The sequence below is a fragment of the Heterodontus francisci genome, chromosome 25 (assembly GCF_036365525.1).
Source record: "Heterodontus francisci isolate sHetFra1 chromosome 25, sHetFra1.hap1, whole genome shotgun sequence".
NCBI classification, from domain to species: Eukaryota; Metazoa; Chordata; class Chondrichthyes; order Heterodontiformes; family Heterodontidae; genus Heterodontus; species Heterodontus francisci.
Window position 1 is genome coordinate 74,921,550 of NC_090395.1, and position 20,263 is coordinate 74,941,812.

A 20,263-nucleotide genomic window follows, 5' to 3' on the forward strand; every position below is an offset into this window, starting at 1 on the left:
ATTTCAGTCTTTCTTGCTGATTATAACTTCTCAGTTCTAGTATCATCCAATATAAATTCACCACCCAGTCCTCTGCTGAACTCACTCAGTGACAGAGAGGGAGACTCACACTGAGCTGGTGACTGGGCTAGCAGCAGCAGCCCATTCTTGGGTGATTCAAGGTTGCAGCAATCTTCCTGCTCGTTCACTCCTTCTCCCACACATTGAACACCAACACACGGAGGTGTTCCACAGTTTTATTTCAGTCACAAAATTTCAAGGCATCGCAAGGCTACATTTTCCTCATACATTAAGGTCACAGTTTGCTGACACTGCAGGAAACCGTTTGTGCAACTGATCAACGGAAATGTGACACACACGCTCACCACTTTTTGTAAAGGTGTGTCCCTCTGCTCACAGCTTGGATTCAGTTTTTAAAAATCTCAAATATTTTGTAAACCAGCTCCCTGCCTAAAACAGGAAACATTGAGGCCAGGTGTTGGAGTGAATGACGAGACAAGCAGCTAACTGGCTCTCAAACAAGTGCTAATAATCCTCCTAATTCAAGTGTAGCCTCAGCCTTTGTGTGCTAAATCATGCTGTGCAAATCCCCCTACCCCTGCATTTAGTTTAATTCCCTCCCCACCACCGTACTTGAAGTAGAGTTAATTTGCACCCCAAGTGCTCCTGGACCCGCATGTAGCCCCTCCTCCCACCGCCAAGGTTTTCCAGAAACCACTGTTCCTATGAGACCCCCCTCCTGCTCTCTTGGGTGGAGGGAACGATAGTTGCCTATTGGTGTTTGGTAACGAGGAGCTCAGGTTTGAAATGATTGGACAGAATGAAAGCAGAATGCTAACTCTCAGCAATGCTAACAGATCACTTTTAAATTGGTCAGCTCACAAACCCACCCCCACCAGGTATGCCATCCCCCTCCCCCCACCTATCAAAACCCCGAAGCCTCACCTTCCAAAGAATGTTTCAGCATTGGATAAACAGACATCAATTTCCAATGATCCCTTGAACCTCAACACACCAGGGACAAAACACAGCAGGATTCTTACAGTAACCAATGCAGAAAGAGTCAAATTGGGAGGTGGGAGGAGGGGGGGGGAGGGGCGAAGAGAGAGAGGGTTTCTCAAAATGGAGCAAGCCCCCATATTATATTGACTTTCTATTACTGAGCAATTCCCCATGGCGTTGTTCAAAGAAAGCTGGATGATAAATGCTTTACAATGCTATAGTGAAGCCTGTTCAAGTCAGGAAACACGAACAGAGGTCACTTAGAGTTCAATTGCATGTCGATAGGAAGCAGAGAATAACAGAGTCTAAAATGACCGGCTTTCTTTCTCCTCCCACCCCACTCCCTGTACTTTTGACATTGCGTAGAATCAGAAGTGTTTAACACACGAGAGATTGGTGGATGGATTCACTTTCCTCCCTTAAAGTGACAGTGTTACTGAGCAAAGGTTTTCCAGAGCTGTAGGAAGGGGATCGGTGCATTGTCAGGAAGATCCTGTTGCATTTTCTATTTAAGCCCCAGGTGGCCCAGAACTTGGAGCTCAAACCCAGCACCAAGACATGGAATTGCTTCTTCTAAAACCAGGAATGTGATGTGTCCCAATATGTTCCAATGAATTATAAAGATCCACATTTGTTGTTCACATGTTAACATGAGTTAAAGCTCATTGGAGGGTACCAGCTCACAGTTGCTATGAGATGAGCAACTGAATACCATTTGAATACAACAATTGCTCTCTATAAACAGGGCGAGTGAAGAGTTTGCTTAAGGGCAGGGGTCACTCATCATCTTTTGGGGCGGGGCGGGGGGAAGAGGGAGGGTCAGTGGTGGGGTTTGTAGTGTGGAATAGTGAGGACTCCCTCCCACTGCCCTCTTAGCCATGTAGTCATTTACACAGGTCCTTAAAACCCCTGCACAGTCAGTTTATTCCATTGGGAGGTTTAGATTCTGAAAGAGACAGAAGTGATAATCCAAGAATCTGATTGGTTTGGATTTGCAATGCTGAATCATTTCTCCCTGTTGCGTTAGGTGCACACACTGCCTGAGGCATCTGAACAAGCGTCTTCAGTGACAGGAGGAGCAGAGGCAGACAGGACGGAAAGTTGGGGGTGGGGGAGGGGGGGTGCGGGAGCAGGGAGAATGGGGTGGTCAGAAAGTCAGGCATTCATAAGGATGGGGGAACAGGGTACAGAAGGGAGGAGGTTGAGGGAAAGAGGGAGGAGGAGCAGCGGGGAGAGGCAGCTGGAGGTCACATCAGCGTTCCATGTTGGCGCCTTGCTCAGCAGCACCCTGTTGATTGGCGGGCTTGTGCCAGGAGGTTTCCTTAAACGCAAACCAGCTATTGCCCGACCACAGGATGAAGTTCATGAAGCCAAATATCTGAGGAGAGAAAAAGAAAATTAACAGCCCATTTTCAGAAATGTTGATCTGTGAAATCCCAACCTTTAACCAATAGGATTTGAGTAAAGAACGAGCATACTCTTCACTTCCATTAAAACATTAGAAGCAAAAGTGACCATGAAACTGTCAGATCATAAAATGCCCAACTGGTTCATTAATGTCCAACTGGTTGAATAGGCTGCTATTAGTCTCCGTCGAGAATGACCCACACTTCAACAAGGAACTAGTGGAGCACCCTCTCCCCCAAACCCCTCCAGGGCAGACGAGATCATTAACAAAGGAAGCACTGGAATGGAAATGGGGAGTTCCAGCAGGTCTCAAAAAAATACAGAACATTTTCCTGTTAAAGGCAGGTGTGTAGGACAAAATTTGGAATTTCAGCAGAGGCAAAAAAAAAAAAGCAGCTAACCTGCCATCATCTATTTTATGCTGCCGCAGAGATTAAATGTTCAGCCGGCAATTCAAAGAATCCATAGAAAATCCTTCTGCCTTTGTAGGGAAAAAAGGTAAGGCAGGAAACTAGCATCAGTCATGACTCTGGGTAACACTCTCGCCTCTGACTCAGATAGCCGTGGGTTCCTACTCCAGAGATTTGAGCTCATAGTCCAGGCTGACACTCCCAGTGCAGTACTGAAGGAGTGCTGTACTGTTGGAGGTGCCGTCTTTCAATGAGACATTAAACCGAGGCCCCGTGTTCCCTCTCCGGTGGATGTAAAAGACCCTGTGGCATTATTCAAAGAACGGCAGGGGAGATACCCAAGTGTCCTGGTCAATATTAATCCCTCGACCAATATCACTAATATAGATTATCCAATCATGTATTTCATTGCATTTTGTGGGAGTTGACTGTGTTGGTTGTCATGGTTCCTACACAATAGTGACTACATTTCAAAAAGTACTTAATTGGCTACAAAGCACTTTGAGATGTCATGAGGTCATGAAAGGCACTGTAGAAATCATTAACTGTCTGGGGTGATTAATTTCGAATGAGGAATTTAGCCTTTGGTGGCATTGATTGCTGAAATGAGAATGGCACTGAGGTTAACTTTGGCCTGTCACATTCTTTTGCAATTTTCCTGAAAGCAGATACAGACTGGTATCAGACATTTCTAATAGTCTCACTGCTGGGTAGCACCTAAATGAAACAACTACACAGATAGAAATGATTATTAACCGATCATCAAAAATTCAAGAAAAACTGATTGTTCTTTAAGGGCTGCTGGAAATATATCTAGAAACCAGTCCAAGAGTTTCCAATTTGTGAAACCAGGGGGTTCCACAAACCTTCGCCACACAACCTTTCACCGACAGAAACCAGAGGCTATAGAAATCAGCTAAAGATTAGTCACCTTTTATTGTTTCAAAACACTTTAAATAGTAAATAAAGTATTTTACTGGTTCCTTATTATTTATTTTGACTTGTGTGTGATTATTTCACTTGTAACTAAATTTGACTTATCCATTTTAGCCTGAAAGTCATGATCTGATTGTGTGGCATTAAGACTGGCAACAGAATGTTGGTTGAAATCAATATCATGGTAAAGGGATAATTAGTATTCCTGAATGTGCTATCCCATTAACGTCACTCCTGAGGTGGCAAGAGGAAGGTCTGCCAATGGAATCAGACTTTTTGCTGCCAGTACAAGTAAGTGAAAACCAGATTGTAACAATGAGTTCAACAGGGTTCAAGTCCAGAGATTTGAGCACATATTCTAGACTGGTACTTCAGTTCAGTACTGAGGGAGCGCTGAACTTTTGGATGAGATGTTAAACCGAGGTCCTATTTGCCCTCGCTAGTGGACATAAATGACCAAAAAGTACTTCATTGGCTGTAAAAACACTTTTGGATGCCCTGAGGTCACGAAAGGCATAAAAAAAATGTAATTTCTTTCTTTCGCATGATCAGGATCAAACTAGCCCTGAACCATTATAGCTCCATGACCCTCCGCAACCCCTGCACTTACCACAGATGCATTAAGGCGTCCCATGGGGGGCAGAGCACCTGCCGTGCACACGACAGCCTGCTTCTGGCATGCGCTTATAGCAGTTAAGAGGGCAGTCGGCCTCGTCGCTTTCTTAACATCAGTCAAACCTTGCGCCCAAGCCGAGGAGGAGATCAACCACAGAAAAGCAAAAAGTGCAGTCACAACAAAATCCTGAGAGAGAGAAGAAATTTTAGTACAAATAGCGAACATAGTCACATTTACCAGTTCAAACTGAGAGACTAGCATGCAGATCCAACAACTTCCTCATCCATGTTTGATTAGTAGATTCTCCATTTTACTTCAGACAAACTTCTAAACTTTGTTAGAGTAAATAAGGAGAAACGGTTTCCCACTGACAGGAGGGTCAGAAACCAGAGGGCACAGATTTAAAATAATGGTAAAAGAACCAGGGGGAAATGAGAGATTTTTATTTTAAACCCAGCGAGTTGTTGCGATCTGGAATGTGTTGCCAGAAAGGACAGTGGAAACGGATTTAATTAACTTATTAAAGGGAATTGGATAAATACTTTAAAATTTGCAGGGCTATAGGGAAAGAGCAGGCGAGTGGGACTAATTGGATAGCTGTTTCAAAGAGCCAGCACAGCCAAGATGGGCTGAATGGCCTCCTTCTGTGCTGTATTATTTTATGAATTGAAGAACTTTCAGCACATCAGGAGCTTAGTGCGCCTGTGCTTCCATATCATTGCTGCTAATATACTGATCCAGTTTCCCTACTGTCTCCCATCCCAGACCGTTTAATACTATTTCTGTCTCAAGTGTTTATCCACTTTCTTTTTAAATGTCGTGATTGACTCACCTTCAGGAGTCATCGTTGTCACAGTGCTTCACCTTTCTAAGAATAAGATGTCTCTCTGTCTTTTGGTCCCAGAACAAACCACAGCTAGACTGTCATGAACACAGTTTCTCAGTGACTGGAATAAGGTACAACATGGAACGCGTGGGAGGTGGGGGGGGGGGGGGAAGGGGGGTAAACAACACACCACCGAGTGACAAGAATCAGTCATTGCAGGAAGTAGTCGCCAGATTTACAGTGCACGGGATAATGCAAGTTGTTCCATCATTATTTACCTCATCACAATCTTGAAGATCTTAAGCTACTCAGCTGCTGTGAAACAAACTCTCAACTCTCAAGCCTCTCTTCATAAACTGTAACCCTCATCCCTAGTATCATCACAGTAAATGAGCTGCTGCATTTCCAACATTACAACAGTGACTACACTTCAAAAAGTACTTCATTGGCTAAAAAGCACTTTGAGCCGTCCGGTCATAGTGAAAAGCGCAACATAAATGCAAATCTTTCTTTCAATCACTGCCCCCATTAATGCTCAGATATCTCTGGTTGCTGATACTAACAGATCTTGGGATTCTGATTTAGGATTTATCCAACAATAAGACATCCAACAGCATTAAGAACAGTCCTTTCCCAAACCTACAGCATCGCCAAATTCAAACAGGACAAACCAGCAAGTGAGAAATGTAAATACAAAATAGACACAAGTTGCCAGGGCTTCCAGGCCTGGATGGACACAGCTCAAGATTCACTTGGGTGGGCATGGTGGCATGGGCTGTAGACTCCTGATGTCAGCACAAGTGTGTTTATACTTAGAATTTACTTCTCAAATCAATAGGGTTCATTATTAAATATTGTGTATACAATATTCAAACAGACCCCTAAAAACCACACTTATGACATAACTTTGTGGATTTTATTCAGAGCACTCAAATGCAAGCTTAATAACTTAAGCCTTTGTGAATACCAAATACTCATTTGCAAACATCCAGTTTTATATATTTCTCTTACCACCTCCATGTGGTAATCCATTGATAAACATATTTAGAGAATTTAATTAACATTCCCCATCAATAACTTTAGCAAGTTCTTTTTCTGTGAACTGGCACAGCTCCCTGACTTTAGGAGCAGGAGTAGGCCATTCAGCCCATCGAGCCTGCTCTGCCATTCAATATGATCATGGCTGATCATTCACTTCAATGCCTTTTTCCCACACTATCCCCAAATCCCCTTTATCCCCATATCCCCTTATGTCATTGGTATTTAGAAATCTGTCAATCTCTGCTTTAAACATACCCAATGACTGAGCTTCCACAGCCCTCTGGGGTAGAGAATTTCAAAGCTTCACAACCCTCTGAGTAAAGAAATTTCTCCTCATCTCGGTCCTAAGTAGTTTCCCCTGGTTCTAGACTCCCCAACCAGGGGAAGCATCTTACCTGCATCTACCCTGTCTATCCCTTTAGGTATTCTGTAGGTTTAAAAATGAATACAGTATATCTTTGAAGGGAGGAGAGAAAAACAGATGGTTTGACCGTAACTTCAAGTATTTTATGAGTTAATTTATGGATATAATGGATCTAATGGTTCATTGCCACATCAACTGCTATTTACTATACACAACTGTACACAAGTTAACACTAATCGTCCTGCCCGTGCGTCTAAGGCATAGATGAAAAGTGAAAACTGTGCAAGAAAGAAAGTTACTTACGAGAAATCTGCAGCAAAACAAATGCCTTGTTCGACAGTGGGGAGTTAAATCCAATTGTGCTACCAATACTTTGTGTAGAAATGAAATAAATTTTCTTTCACATTAACTAAAATAAACAGTGTAGAAAGAACAGAGCTGAAATCTGCTCGGTTAAAGAACCTGAGAATGAGATCGTATTACAATACTCACATCGTAATAGCAATAGGAAAATAAATCAATGAATTTCATTCCAAGCTGATCAATCCTAAAATGCATGTGGTATTGTATTGATCATCTAGATGTGGATTAGATTATCTCATCAATAATTTCACTCGTTACAAATAATTGCTATTCCACAAATGAAAACTCTAATTATAGTCTGTGCCATTCCATACTAATTAGCCGCTGCTAAAAAGTTTGTATTCTCAAATGTTTGCCTCTGCAGAACTGGTTTATCAACTAATTCAGTTCTCTGAGATAAGGGAATCAGCATGCAATGGAATGTCTTTTAATTAGGTTTACTGAATTGACTAAACTAACCATTGCTTTAAGAAAAGTCTTAATTCACGAGTTCCATCCAAATTGACATATTTCTTCACAAGCAGAAGTTAAAGGTTACTATTATTACAATGGAAGGACAAATCAGTGTAACATTAGCAAACTTCGAGACAGTCTGATTAACTATTTCCTTAAAATAAAAGCAAAATACTGCAGATGCTGGAAATCGGAAATAAAAACAAGAAATGCTGGAAACACTCAGCAGGTCTGACAGCATCTGTGGAGAGAGAAGCAGAGTTAACGTTTCAGGTCAGCGACCCGTCTCGAGAACTAGATCACTCTGCTTCTCTCTCCACAGATGTTGCCAGATCTGCTGAGTATTTCCAGCGTTTCTTGTTTGTATAACTATTTCCTTACACTGGCCGACACAGAGAGCATCAAGTTAAGGCACTTACAGCGTTTGGCAGGTACTTGTTCTGCTGGTAGAGGCTCTGGTATCCTAGATACAGCACCAGAGCAGCTGTACAGTAGAGGAACGTAAACACACCAATCGTAACAAAAAATTCTGAGGATGGGGAGAAATCTCCAGTGAGTCGCAGGGTCTCGTAAATGGTATGATTCTCACAGGTGAGTGCTTGGTAGGAGATCTGGTGTAACCTACAAGACCAGAGAGTGGTTAGAAAGCATCACAAGGATATCAAAGCTAAGGGGCTCTACCTATCAGGAAAGACTGAACAGGCTGGGGCAGTTTTCTTTAGGAGAGAATGAGGGGTGACCTAATAGATGTCTTTAAAATTATGAAAGGGTTTGACAGAGTGAGGTAGAGATGTTTCCACTTGCAGGGAGTGTGAGCTGTGAGGAGGATGCAGAGAAGCTCCAGTGTGATTTGGACAGGTTGAGTGAGTGGGCAAATACATGGCAGATGCAGTATAATGTGGATAAATGTGAGGTTATCCACTTTGGTGGCAAAACAGAAAGGCAAATTATCTGAACGGCGATAGATTGGGAAAGGGGGAAGTGCAGCGAGACCTGGGTGTCCTTGTGCACCAGTCGCTGAAAGTAAGAGTGCAGGTGCAGCGGGCAGTTAAGAAGGAAAATAGTATGTCGACCTTCATAGCGAGAGGATTCGAGTACAGGAGCAGGGATGTCTTGCTGCAATTATACAAGGCCTTGTCGAGACCACATCTAGAGTATTGTGTGCAGTTTTGGCCCCTATTCTGATGAAGGATGTTCTTGCAATGGAGGGAGTGCAGCAAAGGTTCACCAGACTGATTCCTGGGATGGCAGGGCTGACGTATGAAGAGAGATTGGATCGATTAGGCTTGTATTCACTAGAGTTTAGAAGAATGAGAGGGGGTCTCATATAAACCTACAAAATTCTAACAGGACTGGACAGACTAGATGCAGGAAGGATGTTCCCGATGGTGGGGGAGTCCAGGACCAGGGGTCACAGTCTAAGGATAAGGGGCAAGCTATTTAGGACTGAGATGAGGAGAGATTTCTTCACTCAGAGAGTGGTAAACCTGTGGAATTCTCTACCACAGAAAGCAGTTGAGGCCAAATCATTAAATATATTCAAGAAAGAGTTAGATATAGTTCTTAGGGCTAAAGGGATCAAGGGATACAGGGAGGAGCAGGTTACTGAGTTTGAATGATCAGCCATGATCATATTGAATGGCGGAGCAGGCTCGAAGGGCCGAATGGCCCACTCCTGCTTCTATTTTACTATGTTTCTAAGATAGCCACTAATAAATTTGGTGGGGAATTCTGGAGAAACAGAGTGCGGTGAGAACAGGGAACGCATTACCATGAGCCCTCTGGACTCAACATTGAGCTCAACAACTTCAGAACATGACTGCCATTTTGTTTTTTTTTTGAAACCATGCACCAGTCAAACTTATTTTTCATGATTTTGCTTTTGGACAGAACTGTTCATTCTTTTTCCATTAACACTTTCTCTGTTCAAATGCCTTGTCTTTTACTGCGGCTATTACTACTCCCTTTGTCTTTAATTCCACGACATCTTTGTCATTTAATCTCTCCTGCCTTCTGCCCTACCATAGACCTTCCCTTTTGTTCTTCTTCCCTTCTCCCCCTCGTTCACTTGCTCAAAGCCTATTAAATTGCTAACCTTTGTCAATTCTGATGAAAGGTCACAGACCTGAAACGTTAATATAAAAGCAAAATACTGCAGATGCTGGAAATCTGAAATAAAAAACCTGACCTGAAACGCTAACTGTATTTCTCTCTCCACAGATGATGCCAGACCTGAGTATTTCCAGCACTTTGTTTTTAATTTCAAATTTCCAGCATCTGCAGTATTTTGCTTTTATCATTTACCATAGGGCGTAGTTGAGGTGAATAGCATGGATAGATTTAAGGGAAAGCTAGATAGGAACAATAGAGAAAGGAATAGATGGTTATATTGTGAGATGAAGAGGGGTGGAAAGTGGCCCACATGGAGCATAATTACCAGCATGACCAGTTAAGCCGAATGGCCTGTCTCTGTGCTGTAAATTCTATGTAAAAGACAGCAGATTTGGGGAACTGGATACCAGTCAACTTTCAATTTGCTTCCTTCTTGTTGTGTTCTCCTACCATTGTTTCATCCATCCAGGAGGGAAAGGCTGGGGTGAAGATTAAAGAATCCGTGGCTCCCACGGTATTCAGGAAGGGGTGAATTTCACCTGCAGCTGTCAAGAGGTGCGGCTCAACAATTTTCATCCCTTACTGCGGGGGGAGTCTCTGCTTAGCAAATTCTCAGTGACTAGGCCGAGATGAGGAACCCAGTGGACACATGGGCATGAAAACAGGTCACCATTGGATATTCTCACCTATTGTCCTACCACATCCACCATTCACATACAATTTACAGCTAAATTTTTAAAAGAAAATTGATGGAGGAACAGCTGACAATATAATCTTCCATTTCCTACATGTGTTGCAACAAGACTGCTGGTGGGGCAGGTCGGAAAGAACACAAATCAGTAGCGTCTTTAGGAAATTAAAATTTGATTCTGGAGTGGCCTCAGATTTACATTAGTTTTTTTTCCCAAATTGATTCATTCTTGGGATGTAGATGTCCCTGACAAAGCCAGTATTTATTTCCCATCCCCAATTATCTTTGAGCATGTGATGAGCTGACTCTTGAACCGCTGCAGTCTGTGTGGTGTAGGTACACCCACAGTGCTGTTAGGGAGGGAGTTCCAGGATTTTGACCCAGTAACAGTGAAGGAACGGCCAATACATGTCCAAGCTTGGATGTTGCGTGATTTGGTGCGGGAACTGGGAGGTGGTGGTGTTTCCATGTGCCTGCTACCCTGGTCCTTCCAGGTGGTGCAGGTAATTACCAAAAAATTCCATCATTCCTGTAATGTGCAACATTTCACCTATTCCAAGCTGGGCTCAGCTCAGCAGTAACACTCTTGCCTCTGAGTCAAAGGTCATGGATTCAAGTCCCACTCCAGACTTGAGCACATAATCCAGTAAGGTACTGAGGGAATGCTGCACTACCTGAGATACCATCCTTCAAACAAGGCAATGAACCAATGAATGTGTGTTTTATTGGTAACACTAACCTCTTTTGTATCCCCTCTTCCTTCACCCCACCATTGCCAGCTGTGCTTTCAGCCATCTAGACCCTAAGTCTTGGAATTCCCTCAGGAACGTTGTGGAGGTGACAAGTTGCGCAGAAAGGGTTTGGGGGAGACTTTTGCAGGTGCAGAGAGAGGTAGCAAGATGGGGAGGAGATAGGTGGAAAGTTGTAGAGTGTGTGGGCTGTGGGGACTGAAAATTCGATGGTAAGGTGAAGTGGACACTGTGGGAAAGGTGGGGGCTCGAGCAGCAACACAGAACTGAGGAAGGTTCCGGGGCAGGGCAGAATGAGGCCAACGGAGGGGTTACTGAAGAGAGCAAGGCAGCGGCAAACTCCAAAGTGATACGGTAGGTTGCACCCCACCTGCTCCAGTGACACCTACCTGAAAGGATAACTGAAATGGACAGTGATCAGATCCTCCTTGCCTTGCAGACACTTAACAGAAGCCACACTCGCCCCCATATAACCTCCACAAGTGGCAAAGGCAAAGACAGCAAAAATCTGCAGAGACAAAACAAACTGAATAAAAACAGGAATGACATAGAACTTACAGAATCAGACCATTCATCCTAACTGGTCCATGTCGGTGTTTATGTTCCACACGAGTCTCCTCTCACCCCTACTTCATCTCACCCCATCAACACATCCTTCTACTCCTCATGTGTTTATCTAGCTTCCCCTTAAATGTATCTATTCTTTTCACCACAACCACTCCCTGTGGTAGCGAGTTCCACATTCTCACCACTCTCTGGGTAAAGAAATTTCTCCTAAATTCCCTATTGGATTTATTAGTGACTGTCTTGTATCTACAGCCTTTAGTTTTAGACTCCCCCACAAGTGGATACATCTCTATCTCTACCCTGCCAAACCCTTTCATAATGTTAAACATCTCCATCAGGTCCCCCTCTCAACCTTTTCTTTTCTAGAGAAAAGAGCCCCAGCCTGTTTAATCTTTCCTGATGATTACAGCCTCGTAAATCTTATTTTGCACCTTCAGATCCCCGTTATAATATACGGACCAGAACTGTACACAATGCTCCAAGTGTGGTCTAACCCTAATCTGAAAACTTATCCTGTCACTAGGATGACTGAAACATCAAGTGTCCTCACAGGGTCAGAGGGCAACGAGCATTACAACCAGAGCACAGGTTGGGTCATTACACCAAGATTTAGTGTCTTCCATAAGAAGGACTGTTTTTAAATAGATTATATATATTCATTTAATGTTAATGTGTTTACTGTACAACAGTTGGTTCAGAGTACAGGCCAGAGCCCAATCGCTTCTCAACTAGACATGGCCATCATCGAACAGGCTGCACCATATCACTTGGCCGAGGGAGGGACAGACAGAACCAGAGGCAGAGTGAGTGAGTGAGAAAATTAAATGTTTTTTTTAAAACTCTGTTATAAAGGGAGTGACACCATCAGGCCTGTTCAAATCCTGGAATGTCAGAACTGAGCTGAACAATAGCAGGAATTCAACTAATTTGTGCTAGCCTGAGATGAGGAGGGTTAATTTATTGACAGTGTAATCAGCGAGTGCTGATTATCGTTTTACAAAGTCCACTCACAGCAGCTAATAACAGCCAGATAATGGAGAGCTGCGGTGACAGCAGTGAGAGCACAGTGCAATGGTGTGAATCTCACACACACTCCACAAGCTAAATTTAAGCTGTGACTTTGCACATGAGGAGAAGAGACTATGGAAAGCCCAAGCTGTCAGTCAGACAGTACAGCGTCTGATACAGGAGAGGACAGTATCCAATCCAAGGTGCTCAGGTTGGTTTGTACCTATTGGGGCAGCAGGCTGATGAGATGATGGCAGTTGTTGTCTCTCTATCTCCTCTGCTGAGGTGCTGGGTTTCACTTGGATACAGATCCACATGAACCCATAGACTGAGGGTCTGTGGAGTGTTCGAGCTTGCAGAATCATCTTCACAGCCAATGGCCAACATCCACAGAAGCACATTTATTTTATTTATTTAGGGATACAGCACTGAAACAGGCCCTTCGGCCCACCGAGTCTGTGCCGACCATCAACCACCCATTTATACTAATCCTACATTAATCCCATTACCCTGTCACATCCCCAACTTCCCTCAATTCTCCTACCACCTACCTACACTAGGGGCAATTTACAATGGCCAATTTACCTATCAACCTACAAGTCTTTGGCTGTGGGAGGAAACCGGAGCACCCGGTGTAAACCCACGCGGTCACAGGGAGAACTTACAAACTCCGCACAGGCAGTACCCAGAATCGAACCCGGGTTGCTGGAGTTGTGAGGCTGCGGTGCTAACCACTGCGCCACCCATTGTTGCAGGGGTGGGAGAGATTCATAAGAACATAAGAAATAGGAGCTGCAGTAGGCCATTCAGCCCTTTGACTGTGCTTTACCATTCAGTAAGATCATGGCTGATCTCCAACCTCAACTACACTTTACCTCACTATCCTCCAACCACAACTACACTTTCCCTCACTATCCTCCAACCTCAACTACACTTTCCCTCACTATCCTCCAACCTCAACTACACTTTCCCTCACTATCCTCCAACCTCAACTACACTTTCCCTCACTATCCTCCAACCTCAACTACACTTTCCCTCACTATCCTCCAACCTCAACTACACTTTACCTCACTATCCTCACATCCCTTGATTCCCTTAAATCTATCAAAACCTATCCCAAAAATGTAACAATCTCGGTATTGAATATACTCAACAACTGAACATTCACAACCCTCTGGTGTAGTGAATTGCAAATATTCACAACCCTCTCAGTGAAGAGATTTCTCATCTCAGTTCTAAATGGCTGACCCCTTACCCTGAGACTATGACCCTTAATTCTAGATTCTTCAATCAGGGAAACAAGGGTTTGGCAAAGTTGATATGGTCAAGTTGTTGGCTTTGCATTTATATAGATCCTTTCACCACCTCAGAAGGACCCAAAGTGTTTTACAGCCAACAATGCCATGGCAGCTTTCACGTCCACCTGAGAGAGCAGACAGTTTTAAAAGTCTCATCTGAAAGACGGCACTTCCGACACTGCAACACTCCCTCAATACAGACATTAAATTGTCAGTCTAGATTTTTGTGCTCAAGTTTCTGCAGTGGGACTTGAACCAACAATGAACTGACTCAGAGGGGAAAGTGCAACCCACTGAGCCTCAGCTGACACAAGCTTGGAGGTGGCATAAATTTAAAAAATGACAATTTGCATTATTATAGCACCTTTAACATAGTAAAAATGACCCAAAGCATCTCTCAGCTTCGTAAATCAGATAGAAATTGACACTGAGCCATAAGGAGACATTAGAACAGGTGAACAAACGCTGGGACAAAGAGGTAACTTTTAAAGTAGGGTCAAAGGGGGAGGGCATGGTAGAGAGGTGTAGGATGGGCATTCCAGAGCTTCGGTCCTTGGCATGCATGGCCACCAATGGTGGAGTGAAGGGAGTGGGAGAATTAGGAACTTTGATGCAGGAAAGGACACGTCAAAGAACCACGGGGGAGTGAATATACAAACAGAAGATTCATAGTAAATAACTATTCCAATGCACTCTGGCCAGCCACCATAAGCTCAAGATCATCTGAAATTCTGCTGCCCATATCCTAACTCCTACCGGGTTCCATTCACGTCACCCCCTGTGCTTGCTACCTTACATTAGCTCCCAGTACAGCAATGTCTCAATTTTACAATTCTCATCCTTGTTTTCAAATTCCTCCATGACTTCACCCCTCTCTATGGCTGAAATCTCCTCCAGCCCCACAACCCAGAGATACTGCACTCCTCAAATTCTGCTCTCTTGTGCATCCCCAATTTCCATCGTTCCAGCAATGGTGGCTATGCCTTCAGTTGCCTTGGCCCCAAGCTCTGGAATTCCCTCCCTAAACATCTCTACTTCTTTCTCCTCCTTTTTATAAACATCCCTTAAAACCTACCACCTTGACCAAACCTGTCCTATTATTTACTGATGTGGCTCTATGTCAAATTTTGTTTTTTTAATGCTCCTGTGAAGTGCCTTGGGACATTTTACTACTTTAAGAGTGCTTTACAAATGCATGTTGCTGTTTATTGCCGGTCTGAAGAATGGGAAAGATGACAAGAGAAAGGAGAGGGTCAGAAACCCTCCTAAAAGCAGCAGCTCAGTTGGACATCTTTAGAGCTCATCATGTCTCTGAGAAATCAGCAGCTTTCGCATTCCAAACCATCTGGACTTTGTCCTCTGCCCAGTTGCAGTGCTGTGCCAACCTCTGCCCAGAACCAGAATCTACACACACCTGCATTAGATCTCAGAATTCATTTACAGATTGAGCTGAGCCAAGAGATGCAACCATTAACACCCACTTCACTCTCACATGTTCCAAGTGTCCTCTTTCTCTCCCGCATCTAGGTGTGTTTTCTGACCGAGAATGCTTTGTTATGGGGGCAAACGGAACCATGTGGTCATTGCAAATGCCCTCCCTCCCTGTTACTGAGGTACAGTCAGCTTGAGCTTTCCACACCAGTGAATATCTGATCTCAGTCACGTCATTCCATCAACAAGCTGAGTGGACTCCCACTGAGAAGGGACAACGTGGAGAATTATTAGAATTATGGAATGGTTGCAGCACAGAAGGAGGCCATTCAGCCTGTCATGCCCGTGCCAGCTCTCTGCAAGAACATCTCCGCTTGTCCCACTCCACTACCCTTTACTCATAGACCTGCAAATTTGTTCTCTTCTGTTGCTTATCCAATTCCCTTTTGAAAGCCACAACTGAATAAGAATATAAGAAATAGGAGCAGGAGTAGACCATTCGGCCCCTCAAATTTGCTCTACCATTCAATAAGATCATGGCTGATTGTGGCCTTAACTCCACATTCCTGCCTGCCCTCCATAATCCTTTACTCCCTTGTAGATCAAAAATCTGCCTCCACCACACTGCCAGGCAGTGCATTCCAGATCCTAACCGCTCATTGTATAAATAAGTTTTTCTCATGTCATGTTGGTTCTTTTACCTTAAATCTGTGTTCTCTGGTTCTCGACCTATCTGCCAATGGGAACAGTTTCTCCCCATCTACTCTGTCCAGACCCCTCCATTAAATCTCCTCTTAACCTCTTCTCCAAGGAGAACAGCTCTAGCTTCTCCAATCTATCCCTGTAATTAAAGACCCACATCCCTGGAATCATTCTTGTAAATCTTTTCCATTCCCTTTCTAAAGTTTCACATCCTTCCTGAAATGTGGTATCTAGAATTGGACACAAATACCCCCTTTTTTTGTTTCCTCTGTTAAAGAAAGACTTGTATTTTTGTAGCTCCTTTCATGACATCAGGATGTCTCAAAACACTTTACAGCATTTAGAGGGAACTTTACCCCAAATGGCCAAGTCCAGCTCTTATTTCTTATGGTCTCTGCATCTGGTGCTGTACCTGTCCTGGGAGTGTAGAGGGAGCTTTACTCTGTATCTAACCCTGTACTGTACCTATCCTGGGTGTGTTTGATGGGGACAGTGTAGAGGGAGCTTTACTCTGTATCTAACCCTGTACTGTACCTATCCTGGGTGTGTTTGATGGCAGTGTTGGGTGATTCAAAGCACTGGGTGCAGTTGCCCCAGGTGAGGGAGATGGTACCTGAGGTGAGAAGTGCACATAGCCTAGTTCTCATTGAGTGAGTTTTATGATTTGATTCTACCCTCAACACAATAATATGCTTCACGACACCATGGGCAAGTTTATATAATTTCTTTACAAATTAAAGGTCAACTCTGAAATACACACAAATTCAGAGCTCGCTCTTAGTCCCAGCCAAACTCAGACCTGAATCCTGATAGACATATTAACATGGGACTGATCCTCACAACTGTGATACAGGCAAAGAGCTCCAAATTTAACGACCCAGAGATAAATAATAAAAACATTTGGGACTCCCCAGAAACCCCGCCCAGCCCAGGAAGCCCCATTTACACCAGCAGAAATAACTTTTGAGATGTTTCAAAACAAGTAGAGGAAGGCCTGTTACACACCCATTGCAACACTTTAATAAATCCGAGCGGCTCTTTAAGAGGATTGATGTCCAGTTTGAATTCAAGTAATTTCTGAAATTACAAAGAAAAAAGTTTCAATAAAAATATAAAAGAAACGCGCGTCAAAAACAAAACTTTAAAAAAAACTTTTCAAACTTCCTGCAGAGTATCTCAGACCTTAACCGGAGCCGCTTCCATTCCTTCAGTCTGTTAAAGTTATTTTCTTTCTCCTCTTGTGTAAAGATCACAGTTCCTGGTCAAAGAGAGAAAGTTCAAGCGAACAGCAAGGATTTGACTGCTGCGAGGAAACCCGGGCAAAAAATCGGTTCAAACTGTTAGAACGAACTGAACTTGTCGAAAGCCGGCGGCACCCGAACAACATGTGACCACAGCATGAATCTGACGCCGAGCAGGATGTAATCGACCTCAACTCATGTTAATCGTCCAAACTTCAAAGTCAATCCAATTAAAAAGGTGGTAAATTAAAACCTCTCTGTCTGCCAGGGGCAAACAAAACCTTCAATTATGCACATCATCCCTGGAACCCCCTGATAATATTGACATCATCCCTGGAACCCCCTGATAATATTGACATCATCCCTGGGACCCCCTGATAGTATTGACATCATCCCTGGAACCCCCTGATAATATTGACATCATCCCTGGAACCCCCTGATAGTATTGACATCATCCCTGGAACCCCCTGATAATATTGACATCATCCCTGGGACCCCCTGATAATATTGACATCATCCCTGGAACCCCCTGATAATATTGACATCATCCCTGGGACCCCCTGATAATATTGACATCATCCCTGGAACCCCCTGATAATATTGACATCATCCCTGGAACCCCCTGATAGTATTGACATCATCCCTGGAACCCCCTGATAATATTGACATCATCCCTGGGACCCCCTGATAATATTGACATCATCCCTGGAACCCCCTGATAATATTGACATCATCCCTGGAACCCCCTGATAGTATTGACATCATCCCTGGGACCCGCTGATAATACTGACATCATCCCTGGAACCCCCTGATAGTATTGACATCATCCCTGGAACCCCCTGATAATATTGACATCATCCCTGGAACCCCCTGATAATACTGACATCATCCCTGGGACCCCCTGATAATACTGACATCATCCCTGGGACCCCCTGATAATATTGACATCGGCCCTGGGACCCCCCGATAATATTGACATCATCCCTGGGACCCCCTGATAATATTGACATTGGCCCTGGGACCCCCCCGATAATAGTGACATCATCCCTGGAACCCCCCCACACCGATTATATTGACATCATCCCTGGGACCCCCTGATAATATTGACATCATCCCTGGGACCCCCTGATAATATTGACATCGGCCCTGGGACCCCCCGATAATATTGACATCATCCCTGGGACCCCCTGATAATATTGACATCATCCCTGGGACCCGCTGATAATATTGACATCGGCCCTGGGACCCCCCGATAATAGTGACATCATCCCTGGAATCCCCCCCCACACCGATTATATTGACATCATCCCTGTAACGCCCGATAATATTGACATCATCCCAGGGACCCCCTGATAATACTGACATCATCCCTGTAACGCCTGATAATATTGACATCATCCCAGGGACACCCCGATAATATTGACATCATCCCAGGGACACCCCGATAATATTGACTTCATCCCACATGCCAAAGACTTGCAGGTTGATAGGTAAATTGGCCATTAGCAATTGCCCCTAGTATAGGTAGGTGGTAGGGAAATATAGGGACAGGTGTGGATGTGGTAGGAATATGGAATTAGTGTAGGATTAGTATAAATGGGTGGTTGATGGTCGGCACAGACTCGGTGGGCCGAAGGGCCTGTTTCAGTGCTGTATCTCTAAAACTGTTTAAAAAAATCCCTGGGACCCCCAGATAATATTGACATAATCACAGGAACCACATCTTGCCCCCCTCCCCCTCAAAGACTGACATTGTCATGAGGACCCCTTGCAAATATCGTTACAATCTTGGGGAACCCTTGACACCATCGCAGGGATGCTTTGCAGGTTTCGATATACACCCAGGGACCCCTGTAAATAGACACACATTTCTGGGGAGCCCTTGAAAATGTCTACAAGGTGCCAGGACCCGCTCCCCTCATTCTGCGAGGATTTATGTTCGCAGAGACCCTCAGCATTATCTTCCAAAGGACAGTGTCAGAGACTGAAGAAAGAAAGTGTCCTCATTGTACAGAGTGTTTAGTAATCATTGTAAATGTCCAATCTAGAGTTTACAGTTTGTAAATGGCCAAGCCCTGTTCCTGGCTATTGAAACAATATCAGCTCAGTCCTCTTTGTGTTTATATTTCACTCGCTGGTTTGTCCTGTTTGACTTCTGTGCATCTGGAGGTTTTTGGTGGGCTGTTCCTTGCATTGTTGCCTCACTGGTCGATGAATCAGAACTTCAAATTCTGCTGGTATCAGTAACTGCAGTAAAAACCCAGAGACTCTTTGCCCAAATCAACTGTAGTAACTGCTTGAAAATTGACAAAGAAAGATGTCCAGAGACCTCGCGATACTGGGATCCCCTCACAGACAACAATAACAATAATCTGCATTTCTATAACGTGCTTAGTGTCGTAAAACATCCAAACACACTTCACAGAAGTGTTATTAATCAAAATTGACACCAAGTCACGTGGAGAGATATTAGCTCAGGAAAGCAAAATCTTGCACAAAGAGGCAGGTTTTAAGGAGGGTCTTAAAGGAGAAGGGAGAGGAAGAGAAGTTTAGGGAGAAAATTCCACAGTTTAGAACTTAGGCAACTGAAGCCACAACCACCAATGGTGGAGCAATGAAAATCAGGATGTGCAAGAGAGCAGAATCGGAGGAGCACAGAGATCTCAGAGGGTTGTCGGGCTGGAGGAGGTTACAGAGATAGGGAGGGGATATAGGCCATAGAGGGATTTGAACATGAGGATGAGAATTTTAAAATCGAGGTATTGCCAGACTGGGAACTAATGTAGGTCAGCGAGCACAGGGGGTGATGGGCGAATGGACTAGGTAAGGGCAGCAGAGTTTTGCATGAGCTCAAGTTGATGGAGGGTGGAAGATGGGAGGTGGTCAGGAGACTGTTGGAATAGTCAAGCCTAGAAGTATCAAAGGCATGGATGAGCATTTCAGCACCAGATGAGCTGAGACAGGGATAGAGATGGGCGATGTTATGGAGGTGGAATTAAGTGGTCTTGATGATGGAGAGGACAATAAAATGAAGTGTGGTGGGGAT

General features: G+C 44.0%; 1 protein-coding gene across 1 annotated transcript; it reads right to left on the reverse strand.

Annotated features, from left to right (window-relative positions):
• Positions 1 to 222: 222 nt before the first annotated feature.
• Positions 223 to 17,407, reverse strand: LOC137384000 (synaptophysin-like protein 2). The gene is made up of 6 exons (XM_068057528.1): positions 17,159 to 17,407; positions 16,982 to 17,053; positions 11,360 to 11,478; positions 7,838 to 8,039; positions 4,366 to 4,557; positions 223 to 2,380 (listed from the first exon to the last, which is right to left on the reverse strand). Exons 1-6 carry the CDS (start codon positions 17,177 to 17,179, stop codon positions 2,255 to 2,257), a joined length of 732 nt encoding a protein of 243 aa, XP_067913629.1. The 5' UTR covers positions 17,180 to 17,407; the 3' UTR covers positions 223 to 2,254.
• Between the last annotated feature and the right edge of the window lie 2,856 nt (positions 17,408 to 20,263).